The sequence below is a fragment of the Myotis daubentonii genome, chromosome 17, assembly GCF_963259705.1.
Source record: "Myotis daubentonii chromosome 17, mMyoDau2.1, whole genome shotgun sequence".
NCBI classification, from domain to species: domain Eukaryota; kingdom Metazoa; phylum Chordata; class Mammalia; order Chiroptera; family Vespertilionidae; genus Myotis; species Myotis daubentonii.
The window spans coordinates 34,582,157-34,603,699 of record NC_081856.1 but is presented as its reverse complement, the minus strand read 5'-3'; the positions used below and the strand labels follow the sequence as shown (position 1 = coordinate 34,603,699).

Here is a 21,543-nt window from a genome sequence, read left to right as displayed (position 1 = left end):
TGAACAGCTTTAATTTCTATCCAAAATTCTATTTACTCTTTTTACTATATGTTCACATATGCTGACCTTACGGGTTAAATGCACCATCCCCGCTTGTCTTATATCTCACCTGATTCCTTCTTATTTCTAATTTTAAGATTCAGTTCCTGCATCACTTTTATTGGGAAGACCTCCCTGCTCTCTCTTTGTAACTAGGTCAGATGCACCTCCATGCTGTGCTCACAGCACTTTGCTTTTATTTCTAGCAATGGACCTTATCTATCTGTATCTCATCAGATTGTAGCTCTCTACAGGAAAAAACCACAGTGAATTTATGTTCTTATCCCTGTTAGTGCAGGATCAGGCTGATAATTGGTACTTTTGAAAGCCTAAAAAATAATGAATGATGCTATTTCTTCTTTAGAATAATTGGCAAACTAGTAATTATTTAACAGTCCAAATAAATATATTCTTAGGGTCCTACTATTATAATTATCAATTGAATGCTCACTACATATGCAATATACTTGATCTTTCCCATTGCCATGAAAATGGAAAAGATCAAGTATATTGTATTGGTCCAGTTATAAAATAAATTAGTCACAGGGCTGTAATGTATTGCATGATGACTATAGTTAAAAATACAGTATTCATAGTTGAAGTTGGCAGGGAGTAAATCTTAAAAGTCCTCATCACAAGAAAAACATTTTTTGTAACTATGTGTGGTGATGGATATTAACTACACTTATTATGGTAATCATTTGACAATATATACAAATGTCAAATCATTATGTTGTACACCTGAATAAACTAATATGTTATATGTCAATTTTACTTCAATCAAAAAATGATTATTATTGTGACCAATACTCTCAAGGTTAATGGTTTTTACTTTTCAAAATTCTAAGGCCTTAAAATAACTAAGGCTTTTGCACACATAGGAGATATCTTTACCCAGGATAAATTGTTTTAATTTTAGACATGTATATATGAGTCCACTCTTGAGCTTTAGGGAGTAGTGGGAGAGTAAATAGAAGAAAAGCAATCATATGGCTCAAGGAAGTCAGAGAGCTAGCCAGCCAGGGAGCTGGGGAAACAGCATTCAGACAGAAATGACAGCAAATGCAAAAGCCCTGATACAGAAGTGTGAGCAGTGCTTTGAAGAAACATGAAGGAGGCCAGTGTGGTAGAGGGAGAATGGTAGAGAGGTAGGGTGCATAGAGGAAGATTAAGTAGAACATTATACTATCTTTGGCATTTATTCAGATTTAGGAAACCACTGGTAGATTTTGAGCAAATATGTGATATAATCTTACATATGCTTTTAAGACTATGTTGCTGTGTTCAGAAGAGACTGGAGAAACAGGGGAGGGAAGAAACTAGTTGGGAAATAGGATAAGAGTTAAGAGATAGCCGGCAGCCTAGATCAGGGTAGAGATGTGTTTATATAAACAAGTCCAATGCCATTAGGGGAAATAAATCAAATGATGAATTTTAAGGGGAAAATATGAATCAGTCACTGTTTGTATTTTATTACTTTTACCTAATATTGAATCAGATTATGGATAAGAATGATAGAAGATAATTTTGTTTCAACAGATACTTTTCAAAATATGAAAAATAACAAGGGAAGAAATCATTTTCTAAACACATTTTTATATCCAAAGTGAATTGCAGGTATATATATATATCCTGTTCTGCTATCATTTAATGTATGTGACAGTCTCATGAGATAATCTGCAGGGTTTCTCATCTCTGGGCAGGACTTAGCACAGGATGATATCATTTTGGATCTACTTCTGAAGAAAATAATCTCCCAGTGTCCGACATAAGCTCTTAAAAAGATTTTCTTAAGATTTCAAATGTATGTTTAATCCTTAACAGTGATAATAATCTATACTCTAAAATAGAAAAACTTGGTGCATTCTTATGGTTCAGTTCAGGTTAAAAAAATATTTACTTAGGGCCTCCTTGTATAAATTAACATGTTTCATGCTAAAAGGTAATATGTATCCCAAGACTTAGTAAGTTTATGTTGAGAGACTAAGGTAACACTAAGGCAATATTATAGAAAACGGAAAATATGTATGGTTGTATTTAAAGAGTTTGCAGAGTATGGTCATGTTTATTTTTATATAAAAATAAAAACTTTATCTCCTTATTCTGGCATTTGCTAATCACAATCCAATAGTCCCTACTTATGTCTTCTAAAACAAAGCCTATCAGTCAGTCAAAATCTCCAAAAAAACTTGGCATGAAAAGCAGCAGAGTGTAGCCACCCAACACTCAAACACTGATGAGGTTACAAATAGCAGTATAAGCAAACTAACACGTGACAAAGGCAATTATTAGAAAAACCAAAAGTAATACGTATCAGGAACACTGAAGAGAGGGGTTATGGATGTGACATACTCTTTATCTATTATTTCAGGAAATCAATAAATATTGTCTAGAGTTGGTGAATCAAGAAATGGAGCTTCATATGTTATGCAGGGTCACAGGTTGGCCCATTGGATCAATTAGAAATAGAACTTATTAGAAGACTCAGCGGAAGAATAAGAGAATAGAGAAAATGACCATTGCTTTAAATGGTAAACTATTCATATTGTATTTTAGTTACAGCATGTATGCATATTTTACTTTAGTAAAAATACAAAATTTACCTTAATTAAAAATAATATATTGTCATAAACAACAAACCCTCTTGTGCTAATGCATATGCTTTACACACTAATTTTGACTCTTAAACTATTAAATAAATCAATCTAAAAGTCAGCCAGTCCTGTGTATTTGGGATTTCTATGCAATCACTATGAAGGAAAACAAATAGATATGTCTTATCCTTATTAAATAGAAAAAAAAAACAACACCCTAAAATGTATTAATCTCTCCTTACTGTGTGACATTAACAATGACAGGACCAAATGCTTTAAATAAGTTACTTAATATAATTCTCCTAACAACCTTCAAGTTATACAATATTATCTCACTTAGATACGCAAAATAAATAAAATGAACAAAATTACAGAGTTGACCCAGGCTTTTTGCTTATTTTTAAACCATTTTTTAATTTAATATATCTAATTCTAAAACATGGATTTTTTCCTTCAAATATACTAGAAATTAACAGTTGTGGTTATATTTTTAACATATATGTATCTTAGTTTTGCTATAATGGCATAAAGCATGCATTGAATAACTTTTTTTTGTTTTCCATAATACCTTGGCATTATGGTTAAAAGTCAAGTGATATCCACTTAATTGATAAAATGTTTTCTCTTAAGAAATTTAAAAATACCAAACTCCTGCACTACCTTCAGGAAGAGGTGAATATGTAGCCATACGATGACATTAATCAATTATATTTAATTAGTATTAAAATGACAAAAGTATACTAGTTCAACTAAAATACAACATGCAATGCATGTTTTCTAGTGATATGCTTCTTGTTGAAATTTTACTAAGTCTTCTGTATGTGTTGTGTTAATTAACGGAGTCTTTACAAAAATACAATAACTTATTAAAATAAAACTATTATCAAGTTTTAGAGATTTAAAAATCAAGACTCAGCTTGCCCTAGGCCAGTGATGGCGAACCTTTTGAGCTCGGCATGTCAGCATTTTGAAAAACCCTAACTTAACTCTGGTGCCATGTCATATATAGAAATCATATAGAAATTTTTTTGGTATTTGCAACCATAGTAAAACAAAGACATATTTTTGATACTTAGTTTATATATTTAAATGCCATTTAACAAAGAAAAACCAACAAAAAAATGAGTTCGAGTGTCACCTCTGACACGCGTGTCATAGGTTCGCCATCACTGCCCTAGTCTATACGTCCAGTGAGAGGATTAGAATGCACATCTATTCTTCCCTCTACAATGTTTATAGATATTATCATTCAACCAACATTGCATAATATACTTAATTGGGCTCTAAATGAGCCCATAAAATATTTTTTGTTCAGAGGAATTTATTTGTATATGTTATAGCATATTCCATGCTGAAATTGTCATTGATATGACCTATCAATAAAAATTTAAAAAAACACTATTCAAAAAGAATAGGCTTATTTTAAGCATGTATATACTGAGTAAATGCATGCTAAACTCTGGTTCTCTTGTCTTTCTTACCTAAGTCAATGAAAGCCATCTATTTAATCATTTATCCCAGTGTTTAACACTTATTTTTTTATCTATAATTTTCTGTATCCTTTGAGTTTTCTCCATCAGAATTTTTGGTTATTTTTTGTCTGGCTCCCAAAATTTCCCAAAGTTTCTTAATGGTCACTGACAGTATATTTCGAAAAGTGCTTTAGTATGATTTTCTGGCTTAAACAGATTTCCCTTCTGTATAACCTAAATTATAAGACAATTTAATCACTCTTTTTCTTAAATTTCCTATTAACTTCCATGCCATACACTGATTTTTTTTCTCTTTGTGAGAATTAAATCCAAAGTATTTTTTTTTATTTCCTTCATCTTCTGATAGATGAAATCATCAATTAAAGTCAAGAATAACCAGCAATTTTAATTAAAGAATGACCATTTAGTAGATATCTACCTTTTCTTTATTTCTTATAACAACATTTTGAAGTAAAAAGTTTCAGTTTTCCCTATTGTTTGGATTAGAGACAATAAGCATAGAGCAGTGAAATAACTTGTGTTTAAGTTAGCAATCACACACATATAATTCTAATACATGGATATTACACAACTAGAAAATATTACCATGTGTATTAGACACAAAAAATCCATATTTTTAACCATCAGATCAGGGTTGTTGGGTGTATTTTTTCCACTAACATTCATAGTAAGTAATATAGTTTATATCAATGAAAACATAAACACCTACATAAAGACACACACCTATGTATATTTATTGCATTTTATTTATCTCTGTATATAACCAAAAACAATTTCACAAATATTATACTTATTCTTACTGTGTTCTTTGAATTATAGTGTTTTTCTGTTCTTCTAATTTTCTTTATTTTACTAAAATTTTATATCATTTGTAAAATGCTAGCCATGACCCAGTGGATTGATTTTATGACTCATGGTGGTGACCCATAGTTTCAAAAGTCGGCTCTAGATGAGATCATCTCCATGGTCAATATTGTACAAAAAAATCAGAATCATTCATCTGACTAGAGAGTCAGTGATAACTTTCCATAGTGATATCATTGTCTCTCTCTCCTTACTGACTTTTTCCCTCATCGTGTCTCTATCCTCATAAATATAGTTATATGCAAACATGATTCTTGAATGTGCAATATTATTTTTTTCTAATATAATTATTTTATTTAATTATAATATCCATCTCCAACAGCTTGAACAAAAAAATCCCCATGGTCTGTAATAGAACTCTCTGTCATTTTATTTTAAGACTAGAGATCCAGTGAACAAAAAATTGTGCACTCAGGAGAGGGCGTTCCTCAGCCTGGGCTGTACCCTCTTGCAGTCTGGCAGCCCTCGGGGGGTGTCCAACTGATGGCTTAGGCCTGCTCATCACAGGGAGTGGGCCTAAGCTGGCAGTCAGACATCCTTAGCACTTCTGTGGAGCCGTGATCCCAGCTTCTGGTGGAGATCCCCCTATTGGAGCGCGCTGACCAGAGGGCAGCTCCAGCATTGAGTATCTGGCCCCTGGTGGTCAGTACACATCATAGCGACCGGTCATTCTGCTGTTTGGTCGATTTGCATATTAGCCTTTTATTACATAGGATGTCTGGTTTTCATTAAAATAATTTCTAAACCACTCTGTGTTTGACTTTCTGTTTAACAATAAGATATGGGTTTCTGGAAAGGCCACAAGTCACCAGTTCCATAAAGTGGTGAACTGATCCTTATTTTGGAAAATACTTTAGGAATTTATCCAGAAATATATTCATAAAATACTGAATCACCATCATCAGAACCTGCTTCATTGTTAACTGGGGACGTTCACAGTTTCCGCTCTTGTGCTCACTGGATGATCCCTTCAAAACCATTCCCAAAGTTCTGTTCATTTCTTGCAGCTAACTGCTCAGCAGACTTCATTCCGCAAGTGAAGGTAATATCTGTTTCAGGTGCCTCTGATCAGTAATTGCCTTAATCTCAAAAATATTATGTCTCTTCCCCTTAATTGTATTTCCAGGATCAGAAGTCTTCTCCTGGCTATGATCACTGTCTGATCCTTTGTCAGTCTGATTTTGGTACCCTGGTTTTCACTAACTCTGCTGGAGCGCATCTGGCAATCTCATACCTGATATTAGGTCACTGAAACCAGTTTTAGGCCCTTCTCCATCCTTCTATGTCTGTGAGTTTTCCTTGTGCTGCTGAAGCTACCTAAGCAGCTCTGATTTGGTTTTTGCTTTTAGACAACCTAATTCTTAGAAATATATATTTTCTATGTTCCTATTTCTATAAAGATTTACCACAAAAAGATGACACTATTTAAGTTGTTGCATTTATCTCCTTCTGTTGAAATATCAGTTGTATTATCTTTGTTCCTTATTTACTCATCCAGTATTTTCTAGGTACCTAATGATTTCAGGAAATCCTCTAAGTCCTGAACACAAATGAACTAAACGGCCCTCTTGGTGCTCTCAGTTAGCTCACCTTCCACAACATACACATTGCTTTAGAGACACCTGGGAATATAAACACTTTCCAAAAGCATGTCTTTATTGAATCCAATTTAAAAATCTTTGATAAAATCTCTGCATTGCTATTCCACATTTGTAGGTTGTATGTTAAGTGGTTGATTTTTTTAAAGTACAGAACTGACTTTAAACATTTATTGACTCTTTCTAATAATAATTATTAGAAATATATATAGTTCTTACCATGACAGCTTGGTAAGGCTCTATTCCATCCAGGTCTTCCATCATCTCCCATGATACAGGTAAGTGTTGAGTAACCTTGAAGAACATAACCAGCATCACAGTAATAGGTGACTGTTGACCCTAATTTATAATCCATCCCAAGTCTGGTGCCATTCATTATATTGCCTGGATCAAAGCAGGACTCTCGGAGTTTTGCTGTAAAACAATGTGGATATAAAATGAACTGTTTTCTATGCAACCTTTAAGATTTCTTCATTATTAGCACTAAATGGAAAGGAAAACAGCAGCAGCCTCTGAGTGCCGAAGTACAAAGCAGCCCTAAACCATATTTGACATTTTGTTAAGTCATACCCATTAGTAAGGGAATAAAATCCTTTCCTGTTTTTCTCATTAAAATTATTGTCTAATACATATAGTTAAACATAGGGTTTTAGAGTTCATTATAAAAAGAAGCTGGGCTTATTTCCTTATCTATTATTCCTTCATTAATGTGCACTTATTCCATGTTACCACTGTCTATGCTGAGCTCAGTTCATTTCACCACTAAGAGGAGAGTAAAAGGCACATTTTTTTCTGTCTGGAAAATATTTCTTAACCTAGCTGCTTTATCATTCCCACATTTCCATCAGAGGTCTGTCGATTATAAATAACAACAAAACCTTTATATACCCAAGCCAATATCTTTTTGGACAGAGAAACTATATCAAAGCCAAGCACTTTCAAAGCTAACAGCACCAGACAATTGTAAAACTTAAGTTCATTCACAACAAAGGAACTGTTTTCTGTGCACCCAGATAGTGAACTAAAAAGAAAAATATGTAGAAAAAATATGCTGGTTGGGACATTTTGAGAATAGGCACTAGAACACTTTGTTGTTGAAAGATCTGGTAATACCTTAATATTTCCATTTTATTATTATTATAATTTACTTAAGAAATAATAGAGAAATGTGCAATGTAAGGACCATCACAAATTCAGCAAAACAAGTGTGATTTTTTTTTTTTTACATTAGAGTTTATCTTAGTTAACGGGAAGTCAGAAGATGGGTATATCTCTGGATATGAATCATGGCATCTTGGGAATTTAAGTCAACAATGTCTTGGTGTTTGGCAATTGCAAAAATTATATTAATATGTCCAAATCTAATTAATTGCAACAGAAAAGTATATTTTTTCTATTCATAAAAGCTTGCAAAGTTTAAATTACTTTAAGATTTACAAGAAATGATGAGAAATTTGTATTTTAGGAAGAGCACTATGTAAGATTTCTACCAAATCAACAAAAGAGGGAATGTTGGAACCAAACACTTCAATCATTTCAAAAGATTATCAGAGGAATGAAGGCCACTTTCTTCCTTCTTTCTTTCCAGCGAATACTTAAAAACCCATTGCCCAGCCAACTGTACAGAGAAATGGACAATCAGAAAATATTCTAGTCCTCATGACACTTGCAGTCTATTGAGTATTATATTAAATACTTGTAATTGTGCTGAGTTTGCAAAGGGGAGGCATTCAGGAATTTACCTGAAGAATTGACATGTAAACTGAAGATTAAGAAAGCTGAGTTGACTAGGTCTCAGAGAGATGAGAGTCATGAAGTGGAGAAAGTGTACTGGAGTGTGCAAGTCGAATAAACCCAATTCCTGAGCTTCAATCCAAAGCTAAAACACTTGATCACCCATGAGTGTATGGGCCTGTGCAGGTGCATGCATGCGTGTGTATGCATGCACACACACACACACACACACACACACACTTTACACCGCATCTATTATATTCAGACTTCCCTATAAAAATGATTTCCCAATCCAATAAACTATTTTTCTTCCCAGATAAAATATCCACACAGCACTGTTTTCAAATAAGAACCAGCAGGGTGAATAGTAAATTTAGTCACTAAAAAGGGGCTTTAGTCTTGGAGGGTTGGTTTACTTATTTTAAAGAATAAAACCTCACATTCCTTTTTAAACAAGCAGAAAAACACAACATAATTTTTAGGCAGAACAGCAGCCTAGCATTTAGAGCCAGCCTTCATGAAATTGAGTTAAATCCCTTGAGGGAAAGGAAAGGATTGAAATTACTGTTTAAAAGGATTAATCTCCTTGACAGTCCTAAGGACCAGTGGGTGGGGGCGGGGCCTCAGGCCTGAGAGGCAGCCAGTGCTGCAAGGGCTGAGCCCCTTGCATGAATTTCATGCATCAGGCCTCTGGTTTTGTTATAATAATACAAGTATCACTACTATATGAGTAACATTTATACACACACACACACACACACACATATATATATATATGTATATATATAAATATATATATATATGCATACATATATATATTACAATTATACATTTTAAGTCACATTTATTAATATTACTAGAGGCCCAGTGCACAAAAATTTGTGCACTCGGGGGGGGGGGGAAGGGGGGTCCCTCAGCCCGGCCTGTGCCCTCTCGCAGTCTGGGACCCCTTGGGAGATAACGACCTGCTGGCTTAGGCCTGCTCCCAGGTGGCAGATGGCAGGCCCAAGCCCTAGGTGCAGCCCCTGGTTGGGCTCAGAGCAGTGCCAATTGGGGAGTTGGAGCGCCGCCCCCTGTCATGCACAGAGCAGGGTGGATTGGGAGGTTGCAATGCCACCCTCAGTCATGCTCAGGGTAGGGCCGATTGGGGGTTTGGGGCACCGCCCCCTGTCACACTCAAGGCAGAGTCGATGGGGAGGTTGTGGCGCCACCCCCTGTCACGCACAGAGCAGGGCCAATCAGGGGGTTGGGGAGCTCCCCCGCCCCGTCACGCACAGAGCAGGGCCCATCAGGGGGTTGAGGAGCTCCCCCCGTCACGCACAGAGCAGGGTGGATCAGAGGGTTGGGGCACCGCCACTGTCACACTCAGGGCAGGGCCGATGGGGAGGTTATGGCTCTACCGCATCATGCACAGAGCAGGGCCCATCAGGGGGTTGAGGAGCTCCCCCCTGTCACTCACAGAGTAGGGCCAATTGGGTAGTTGGCACACCGCCCCCTGTCACACACAGAGCAGGGAGGATCAGGGGGTTGGGGCGCCGCCACTGTCACACTCAGGGCAGGGCCGATGGGGAGGTTATGGCTCTACCCCATCACACACAGAGCAGGGCCTGTGGGGGGGCGGGGAGGGTTGGGGCGCCGCCCTCTATCACCCACAGAGCAGGGCCGATCAGGGGGTTGGGGCGCCTTCCCTTGTCACGAACAGAGCAGGGTGGATAGGAAGGTTGTGGCCCCATCCCCTGTCACACACAGAGCCTCAGGGCGATCAGGGGGTTTGGGCGCTGCCCCCTGTCACACTGATCCCCGTGCCGGGAGGCCTCGTGGCTCCGCTGATCCCGGTGCTGGGAGGCATATTACCCTTTTACTATATAGAATAGAGGCCTGGTGCACGGTTGGGGCCGGCTGGTTTGCCCTGAAGGGTGTCCTGGATCAGGGTGGGGGTCCCCGCTGGGGTGCCTGGCCAGTCTGGGTGAGGGGCTGAGGGCTGTTTTGAGGCTGGGACTGAAGTTGCCAACTGCTCCTTTTTTTCTTTTTCTTTGTTTTATTCTGAGCCAGCTTTAGCTCTGAGGCTCCAGCTCTTAGGCCTCCGCTCCTGAAAGCAGGTATCTGGTTTGTTTCAGTTCTCGAAACTCTGTATCAACTCCAGCTCTGAGAACCCAGCCAGCTGAAGGCTGGTTTCTGGGCGTCTGTATTTGTTACAATGTTTGAAACTGCAGGCTCAGAGGCCTGCAGCCGCAGGCGGGGAACGTTGGAGTCCTCCGTCACTGAAGCAAGCAAGCCTCATGTTAGTTTCAAGCTGCCTGGCTACCAGCCGCCATCTTGGCTGACAGTTAATTTGCATATTGCCCTGATTAGCCAATGGGAAGGGTAGCGGTCGTATGCCAATTACCATGTTTCTCTTTTATTAGTGTAGATGTCTACATGCTCTTAATATCAGAGTACTGTTTAAACTCTAAATATTTATTCAACTGAAAATTTGTTAATATTGTGCTGCATTGAAATTACAAGGAAATAAATGGAGACTAGTCTTGACTTAAACTCTTTGGGGACATTGCTTTCAAATCAGTGAAATATCTTCCCCACACCCCACACTTCTACTTCTCTGCTCCAGTTTACGCTTGTCTACAACATTAGAGCTTTTCTATCATTTGCTTTATGTAAACATAAAGTGGTATTTCTTCCAGAATCCATATTAGGCTTGTGTTTCTGTGATGTTCCGATATAGCAGTCATTCGTTATTCAAATGCTTTGTATAACTATGATGTAGTTGCACACAAACAAAAATAAGATTCAGTGTCTGTCTTCAGGGGGAAAGGGAATATACACATGAACACAAGAAATGGTAATTAGATTCTGGTATGAGCTGTAATAGAGGTAGGTGCTGGACCTATGGCTTTTTACTTAAAGGCCTACTACGAGCATTATTTAGAGTGAGTCAGGACTTAGAAGCTTTACATTTTCAGTGCTAACAGAAATCAACAGGTTTAAGTCAAGGTATATGACATATTACAAATGACAATGGAAACAATTTATCCAGGGCCTCCATATATATGTCAGTTCATTTTGAGGGGTGCACAGTTTATCTTGAAAATCCTGAGGTTTTTGTCTTTCTGTGCCAGATTAAACATGAGGGCCACTTCATTAACTTTAAAAAACTAGTCAATTAAACAGGTAACAATGTTTTGAAATAAAGATCGGAAATAGGGAAACTGATAAGAAAGACAGACCCTGGAGACCCTGAAGTGGGGAATGTAATTTTCCCAGGAATGAGCATTTTGAGGACCAGCCCAGACAATTAATTAAATTGGATTGGGGTTCATTGGTTGATCTCTTCTCCCCCCTCTACCCTCCCCTGCCTTCCTCTGAGGTTTTACAGTCTGTTTGATGCTTCTATGTCTCTGGGTCTATTTCTGTTCATCAGTTTATGTTGGTCCTTAGATTCCACATATGAATGAGATGATGTGATGCTTATCTTTCTCTGACTGGCTTATTTTGCTTAGCATAATGCTCTCTAGGTCGATCCATGCTGTTGCAAATGGTAAGAATTATTTCTTTCTTATAACTGGATAGTATTTCATTGTGCAGATGTGCCATTGTTTTTTAATCCACTCATCTGCTGATGGGCATTTAGGCTGTTTCCAAATCTTAGCTATTGCAATTTCTGCTGTTATGAACATAGGGGTGCATATATTCGTTCTGATGGGTGTTTCTGATTTCTTGGGATATATTCCTATAAGTGGGATCACAGGGTCAAATGGTAGTTCCATTTTAACCCAAGGACACAGACAGTGGGTGGTGAAGGCTTGGGGGTAGAGGAGTGGGAGAGGGCAATGCCGGGGGGAGAAGGGCAATATGTAACACTTTCAACAAAAAAGATTTATTTAAAAATAGACCTGAAGCGCTAAATAAAAAAATATATTTTTATATCTGCAACTCATTATTATACAGGGTATCCCAAAAATAAAAAGTTGTTATACACTTTAACAACTGATAGCTCAATTTTGAAAATGAAATGTATTTTAATAAACACTGCCTTTATAATTATTCATAGTGTGTATATACATTGTTTGGGACACCCTATAGTTTAAATTTAATATTAATTTATGATTTTTAAGCTTTATTTGTTATCAAAGATTACAGTAACCGTAAAAAATAGGCACTGCCTTTTAGGTATAAGTCTTGAATCCTTATATTTAGTGTAAATGAATGCTCTGGTAGAGGATGTAAATGCATGGAGTTATTTCAAAAGAAATATTGTGATCTCTTTAAAACACAGTTCATTTATTCAAAGCCCTATTAACTTAAAAAATATGTATTCTCTGGTGGATTTCTGATCATTGCACCTAATGAAGTAAATGCTGGTGCACATACAGAGAACAGTTACAAAGAACAGATTGTTGGTTGCTAAAATTCAGGGTCAGGGGTGGGTGAAATAGATAAAGGTGATCAAAAGATACAAATTTCCAGTTATAAGGTAAATAAGTCCTGGAGATGTAATGTACAGCATGGTGACTACAGTTAACAATACTACATTATGTATATGTGAACGTTGCTAAGAGAATAGATCTTAAAAGTTCTCATCCAAGAAAAAAATTATAACTGTGTAGTGATGGACACTACATAAACTTATTGTGGTAATCATTTCACAACATATACATATATCAAATCATTATGTTGTACATATAAAATTAATAAAATATCATGGGTCAATTATATCTTAAAACATATGTGGAGTTTCTGAAACACTTTCTCTGCTTTTGACAAAATAAATTGGTTGACCTCCTCTGAAAGTAATTTGGCAATATGGGTTAGATTGATTATGGAATTAGATTAGCCTTTGATTCAATAATCCCATTAGAAAGACACTCACATATATACTGAAAAAAGCATATAAACCAATTTAAAATATAAAATATGTTTATAGGCATCCATAGGCATTGTAACATTAATTTGTTTAAATACGTGCAGAGATATTCTAAAATATAATTATCACAATATTTTATTATCCCTATTCTGAATATTGACACATTTAAACATCTTTAGGCATTTTTTGGGACATAATTATCACTATAATTTGTTCACTTTATCACTGATCATAGTCTCTGAATAAGAGATATTTAAGTGAATATTCAGCTTCCAAAAAAGTAGTTTGTGTTTTTTTTATTATTATTATTTTGTGGTTTCGGCCAAGTCTCAGAGTATACTAATTGTTAATTTGTTTGCTGATACATTTCCTTTGGTAGTAATTAGGGAAATACTAATTTCCTCCTCACTGATAGGAAAAGTCAGAGTTCTTTTATGAGATGAACTGTAAGTAGCCTGCGCTGAGAAATGCACAGATAACCACAGACAATGGCCACTGCAGAGTTATCCTCCTGTAGAAAATACAAGTGAAACCATGATGCTGAAATCAAATGTTCACACTTACCTTTATATTCTAAATGAAATCCAGTGTAACTCACAGACCCATCACTCCGAAAAGCCAAATGCATGGTATTGGAGCTGCTTTCTATTCTCTCTGGTAACTTGCTATCTTGAAAACTTCCAATTAGTGGGCTATTGCTGTCTGGCCCATCGTGTATATAGAGGAAGTCATAGTTTGGTTCTATGCTGAAGCTAAAAAAAAAACAAAAAAAATAGTGAGCGAGAAGGACATGGAGTGGCTATTACTAAGATATATATGTATATATATCAATTCAGTCAATATCTTTAAAAATAACACCAGACCCTGTCAAAATAAGTTAATTGGAAATTTTGCCTGGCAAAAACACACTAAATATGAATATCAAATCAACAGTGAAAAACAGAAAAGACATCTTAATATTTTCAAATATTTCTAAGTTGGCTTTGTGACTACACGGAATGCAAATGATTGTAAGGCAAACAGTTTAGCTGATGAAAGGGTATAGGTTTTGGAACCAGAGATGCAGGTTCAAGCTTTGCTTCTGTCCTTGTTAACCTATACAACCTTATGTAAGTTACTTTATATCAGTAAAATGTGGAGGGCAATATCTACTTTATTTAATTTAGATATTTTGCTTCAAAAAATGAAACTTCTTTTTTTCTTTATCAGTAATACTATTTGCCCTGAATTTCAAAATTTATAAGCAGCTTTGCTGTTTTAAAAGTCAACTCCATATGTCATATTCAAACAAAAGTTTGAGATACAAATTTGCATTTAAATTACACAAATGAAGCACTGTACATTGCATTAGGTATACCTTTTCTTAAAATAAATATATTACATTGTTTTAGAACTTAATATAGGAGAAATCAAACCAATCAACTATTTGTCAAAATTAAATAACGTGCTAATAAAGACATTTTAGCATGTAAATTATTCCAATTATTTTAATATTGCAAATTTGCATATTAAATTTGCTCAAGAAGTCTTCAAAAGTATGACCATTGTCCCACAATGATTATAAAGCCCACATGTTTAGAAGGCAGATGATATGTACACTCCTGGAACACTGGAGAGTACATTCTACAACCATTTGTCTCTCTCTTAGCTCATATTGTGGCAGAGAAAAAATGGACTTAATTGGGTTGTTAAGAAAAGCCAATAAGTTTATGACAATACCAGTAAAGCTTGCCACTGTTGAACATTCATCAGTGGAGAAACTATTTTTACAAGTTTTATCATCCTTGAATCTAAATAAGAAACTTAGGTGGGAGATATTTCCAAATATACTGGATTTATAGAAGTTAAGTTTACAAATCCATTCTAATCCTTTCTGTATGCATGTATAAGAAAGAGGAATCCAACTAGCTTACTTCTGCATAAGTAGTGGTGAAGAAAGACTGGGATAATTAGAGGTTCCCAACCTTTCCACATATAAGGGAACCTGTAACATAAGATAATTGGGACACCACCGCATTGCTATATTTTGTTTTTATTTATTCATTAGCTTCACAAGTCTAATTCAAGTAATGGCTCAAAACCTTTCAGTAAATATGAGGTCTAAATTTTGGTAAATTTTGTATAATAAAGCAGAAAATAGAGACTAGGGCCTTATTTTATTGCTTACTACCCTTGTTCTGGGGTAAAACACAACCTTTCTGAACTTCATCTCTTTCAACATTAAGATTTCATGAGGCCCTAGCTGGTTTAGCTCAGTGGATAGAGCATCGGCCTGCTGACTGAAGGGTCCGGGGTTCAATTCTGGTCAAGGGCACATGCCTGGGGGTTGTGGGCTCGATCCCTAGAAAGAGGTGTGCAGGAAGCAGCCAATCAATGATCCTTTCTCATCATTGATGTTTCTATCTCTCTTTCTCTCTCCCTTCCTCTCTGAAATCAGTAATATATATGAATGATTTCATGAGAATTGCAACTTCCTTGTCTAGCTCAATGTTGGGAGAATCACTCGAAACAACTGCTTTGTAAATGACATATTATAGTGGCGTGTATTATCCTTGAAGGCCAAAAGCCCATTTAAGAATGGATTGCAGTACTTTTCTTTTTGATTTCTAGCTTGGGGTTAAATAAAAACTTCAAAATGATGATTTTAAAATCATCTTTGAAAATGAAAATAAAACAAGAACAGTTTTGTTGTTTTTCTAGGAAATCTCCAAATCTTAACTATAATGATTATTTTTCCTGGAACACTGGAGAGTACATTCTAGCCATACATTGATTTTACAAGGCACTTTCATAAATATTAACTTGGTTTTATCAATAATCCTGTGGTATAGGGAAGGGATTATCATTTTCCTTTTCCCAATGACTATACTAAGAACATCAGTAGTTTCCTTAAGGTCACATAATATATAACAGCTGGAAATCAAATTTAGGTCATGCACTTCCTGTAAAAAATCCTTCTCCCACTCATTTTAATTAGAATAATTTTTATAAGTAAACTAAGTCTTATATTATAAATTTTCATTCTGAATACCTGTACTGCTATTTCTTCCACTGTAAAAATGGGAACAATAACAATACTTACCTCAGGGAGTTTCCCTATAGCTGGGTGCTGGCATCACACTAACATCATCATCATTGTTTCTTTGTTACCAATGAACAATGTATCACTAAAAATTATAGAACTAAAAATTCTATACATTTACAATGTTTTCAAATATTCATGAATTTAAACTATCTTTATTTTTTTTTAAACCTAGCTCTGATATATTAGAAAATGCATAGTTAAACTTGCTATTTTACATAACTACAAAGAAGGATTAACACACTAGCAGAAAGAGGAGTAGTGTTAATAGAGCCCATGTACATCAGTCTTGAACACTGAAGATTAGTAACATTTCTGCTTAGGACGTTTTGGACTTGCTGATACCTAATATTCCCATTGAAATGTTAAGGGCGAGGGTTAGAACAGGTTTTGTGATCACAGTTATTAACTCCATGTGAGAAAACAGAGGCTCATTCAAATAACTTATCCTGATAACACAAATGACAGTGACAGTGGCAGAGCCCAGGATCAAACTCAGCTGCCTCCTTTCTCACACAAGAAGCTACATTCTCCACTGCTTCAGTACTAAGCTGACCCTGCGACTCATTACAGGGATAAACAACTATTGTGAGTTTTAAAACACTCCCTTGTAAAATTCTGTCATGAGACAATTCTGCCCGGGCGGCGTGGCTCAGTGGTTGAATGTCAACCTATGAACCAGGAGGTTATGCTTGGCTCCATGACCGGTCTGGGCACATGCCCAGGTTGCAGGCTTGATCCCAGTGTGGGGCATGCAGGAGGCAGCTGATCAATGATTCTCTCTCATCATTGATGTTTTTTTCTCTCTCTCTCCCACTTCCTTCCTCTCTGAAAACAATTAAAATATATTTTTTTTTAAAAAAGAGACAATTCTGCTGAGAAATATGGAGAAGATCAGAAAATTCTTTGTTAGGTTGATTTAATGAGACCACCAGAAAGGGTGGTAAGCAGACTATCTGTCTTCCCAAGCCCACATGGACATTTAGATGCTGCAGAAGGGAGGAAAAAAATTCTTGAAGTACTGACCTTTTCATCATGAAGTTTAGGAAAAACTGAAGTTTTGAAGCAGTGATGGCAAGTACAGGGAGGGAGAAAAGGTTATAAAGAGATCGCATTTCACGAGGGTCAATAAACCACTTGACCTTGAACACGTTTCCTCTACGATGGAATCTGGGGAAGATGCTCACCCTCTAGCCTTCTGAACTGCATTGGCATCTCTGCCATGATACAGGGCTTTGTAAAATGTTGATTGCAAAGTAGTGTTGCAATTAGTTAGTAATAATAAAAATGTCATGTATAGAAATAAAATTTGCCTAAGCAGATGCTAAAGAAAATGACAGGAAGATATATATATATATATATATATATATATATATATATATATATATATATATATATATAATTATTATTTTTTACAGAGAGGCAGGGAGAGGGATGACAAATGTGGAAATGTACAGGCACTCACCTGATAAAGGCCAAGGAGATGACATAGTCTGTGTTGACAGTGATGGTCCAGTCGCAGTCCCTGCTGTGGGGATACGGATGAGGGAAGTTTGGCGAGAGAATAAAGCCTGAAGATCCTGTTAAATTGCCTCCACAGGGTGCTTTAAATGAACAAAGAAAATCCCTTAAGTGGTTAATATAATTTACTAGCTTTCAATATTTGTAAAAACAGTTTTTTAAAAAGGCTTAGGAGGTTTTGAACAGATCTGACTTTTTGATAGCGCTTAATGCTTGGATATTGCATTGTCTTTCAAGAAAAAAACACTTAAATAGTAAATACACAGATACATGGATATATTGGATTTAGCTCCTTTTACTGGCTTCAAAAGATAAGAAAAATTGCATATGGACTTATGTTCCTTTCTATTTTTTTATGTATAAAAAAAAGCATTGAGAAGAGGGATAAAGATGGTTTCCCCATTGCTACTAAATAAACATTTTTTTGAAGGTTACTATGAAAGTTAGAAACAAAACAAAGTAAATCAAAACCTCTAATAATAAGTGGAATACTAGGATGTATGATATCTGGCACATTTTTACATCCTCTCATTACCTTTCTATATATTTCTGAAGGAAGAGCCTTTGATATAGTTAATGAGTGAGGATGGATAATTATCCGAGAACCTACAGCACTTTACAATAGAAGACTCTTATATTGTGTTAGGATATTCCTAAATTCTAGTTGCCTAACTTGCTAATGAAATGGACAAGCTGCTACAATTACTATCTCAGCCCCAAACAAAGGTTTCTTTAACACTTCAGCGGACAGGCTCACAAAGTTCTTAGTGAAGTTCAGAGAACAGATTCTTTAGAAGATTACTGTTGAGGTCTATTAAACACAGCTTATGATCAGAAATATATATCTATAGATAGATAGATATACAGAGTTAGCAGCTTCAGAAAAATAGAGAAAAAAAGATATGGAGGTCCCTGGTGGTGAAGTGGGATTAGAGAGAGAGAGAGAGAGAGAGAGAGAGAGAGAGAGAGAGAGAGAGAGAGAGACTCATGATATCTCCTACACATGATCAGCACATCAGCATTCTTCTCTTAAAATTATAGTTTTCTCAGGTACATTTTACCATTCAGTTATAAGGCATTCTTGATTCTCTGACAGCATAAAACTGTTTTGGGAAGGAGGAAAATTCTGGTTCTCTCTGGTAACATTTCAGATCTCAGTTCTTTTGCCTGAGTCTAGATATGCAAATGTATCAATAAAATTGTCATCCACCATATCCTTTCTCCATGTCCCTGGATACCCTTGCCTAGTGCTTCAGTCATCGTAGATTACTTCAGCTCCTACTCAATGGAGAATAAATATTTTTACTTATCACCTGTGTATTTTTGTGGTATAATACACCCAAATGCTTACTGGTTATCTCTACCTGATAGCCTATAAGTACATCAAACACAAAATATCCAATATATCCAAACCTCAACTCAAATTTGCTTCTCCTTTTGCATCAGTAAGTTGTTTGATTAGCACTATCATCTCCCCTAACTAGAGATTTGAAATTCTTCCCTACCCTTCACTGCATACTTGTGTCCAGTCCATCAAGAAGCATCGCCAGGACTCCACCTCACTGATCCTCGTGGATACTTTTCAACCCATCTCTTCTTTCTTTGCCTGCTACCATATTGCTAAATCTGACCTTTTATCTGCCACCTGAATTATGGCATGGCTTCTTGTTTCCCATGCCTCTAAAATTCTCCAAGTCATCTTTGCCCTATTAAAAATATCTAATCATACTATGCCCATGCATAAGATTCTGCAGTTGTTTCACAAGGCCTAACAGATAATGTCTCCTCTAGTGCAGTTTTCATAACCCAACCTCTCCAACCTTTCCAATTAATTCATTCACCACTCTAAGCATATAAATATCATCAGGATGCACATAGTTCTGAGTACTTCCATGCCTTTGCCAACACTATTTGTTTTCCCTTCTATATTTAGATAGCCCCTACTCACATTTCAAGATTCATTCTGTCTCTAGGAAGTTTTACAGAAATTTCCAATTTAGGCTCTGCTTAAATAGTCTCCAACTCACTTTGGTATCCATAGCAACCTTTGCCTAGCTCCATTATTTCCATTACCATATTTTATTTAAAGGTCCCTTTCAAATGTCTGAAATCCATCACTCATCTATTAGATAAAGACTGTGTCTTACATGTGACTTTATACCTGGGATTCAGCATATAGCAAACATTCCATACATGTTTCTGGAATTGCTAGTGGCTCTTTGTATTGATTTTGAAGATAGTTAAGACAACCACAGATGAATGTACAAATCTAATCTGTAGCTATGCATTTTGACAAAAATAATAGCATGTTTTGCTTTGAAACTTGTAAAATCTACATGAATTTGAAAAAAAATAGAAAATTGTGTCATAATAGCAGATATTTGTATGTATATATGCATAAAAGACAGAAATGGCAGCAAAATGTTCTATGTGTTTCTTTTCACATGTAAAGTGGTGGGATTACACATAATTTGCAGAAGTGTAGAGTATTGTTTGCTTCAATCTTCCTTATTTTTCAGAGGAAGCAGAAATTTTATACACATGTACACACTCATATATATACTTATGTATGTGTATCCTTTTTCATAAAATATACGGAAAAATTTATTACATATATTTTACGTATCTTACTGGATATAGTCCATGATTATATTGTGTTACTATTTATTTATTTATGTATTTATTTATTTATTTTTAATCCTCACCCCAGGAGAGAGGATATTTTTTTCCATTGGCCTTTTTAGAGAGAGTAGAAGGGAAAAGGAGTGGAAGAGAAAGAGAGAGAGACATTGATGTGAGAGAGATACATCAATTGGTTGCCTCTCACTTGCCCCCAAAGATTGAATATGTAACCGAAGTGTGTGCCCTCGACTGGGAATTGAACATGGCCCTTCAGTTTGTGGGCCAATGCTCTAACCACTGAGAAAACTGGCCAGGGCCCATGAATATATTATTATTTTGGTATAAGACCCCCTAAAAATTATTTTGATTCTATTATTTAAATTATTTATCAAGGTTTTCCTGATATATTTTATTGCTGTTAATTGATTTTGAAAATCTACAAAAGACATCGAGGTTATTAAAGACATTATGTGACACTTGTATATCCAAACACTCAGTGAGTAAAGACTATTCTCTTTGCCTTAAATATAGTAAATTTTAATACCATTTGGGAAATGCATATTTGTTTTGATGCATCATAAAGCATTCAGAATAAGATTCTCCTTAAGTCAAATAGATTTATGAATTTTCAGTTAGGTTCCATGAAATTCTGACATTAATAATTTGTTCTGAGGGTAGTTTCTTGTGAGGCAGTTAGTTATAAGGGGATCTGTTAATAACTATTTTATAATTGTCTTAATGTTTTCACCCTTCAGTTTTATTTGCATCTACTCTCTACCTCAGCAGCCCACCCACACCAATGTCTTTGTTATTTACCTTCATATTGAGTGCTGCTACTTTCCCCCTGGCAATGTCAGAGTAATCTTCACACAGTCAATTTTGTTGGAATGAGTTCTATTGTCTCTTAAAGATGACGTCCTTCTATTTGTCACTTGCTATAAGGCTAACTACTTCTACATGCAAGCAAAAGGCATGCTCCAGGCTCTAAAATGTAGACTTACGGAATTCTAAAAAGTTCAGGGTTTAATCTTTGGCACTGAGTTTCCAATCATGCAGTTTTTTCTTATCAGTTTCAGAGGTCAAACTTTCTACAGCCTTAGCAATTTTTCAGACATTTTATTTTTAGGTTATTTTC

General features: G+C 35.9%; 1 protein-coding gene and 1 pseudogene across 2 annotated transcripts in view; both read right to left on the bottom strand.

Annotated features, from left to right (window-relative positions):
- CSMD3 (CUB and Sushi multiple domains 3) overlaps positions 1 to 21,543 on the bottom strand; it is an 886,927-nt gene that overhangs the window by 220,789 nt on the left and 644,595 nt on the right. For both annotated transcript variants that reach the window (XM_059671887.1, XM_059671888.1), the window contains 3 exons: positions 17,731 to 17,869; positions 13,748 to 13,935; positions 6,808 to 7,002 (listed from right to left, as the gene is read on the bottom strand). In XM_059671887.1, coding sequence (XP_059527870.1) covers positions 6,808 to 7,002; positions 13,748 to 13,935; positions 17,731 to 17,869 — 522 coding nt within the window. The remainder of the gene's footprint in view (positions 1 to 6,807; positions 7,003 to 13,747; positions 13,936 to 17,730; positions 17,870 to 21,543) is intronic.
- Positions 5,715 to 6,598, bottom strand: LOC132220078 (small ribosomal subunit protein mS31-like; annotated as a pseudogene).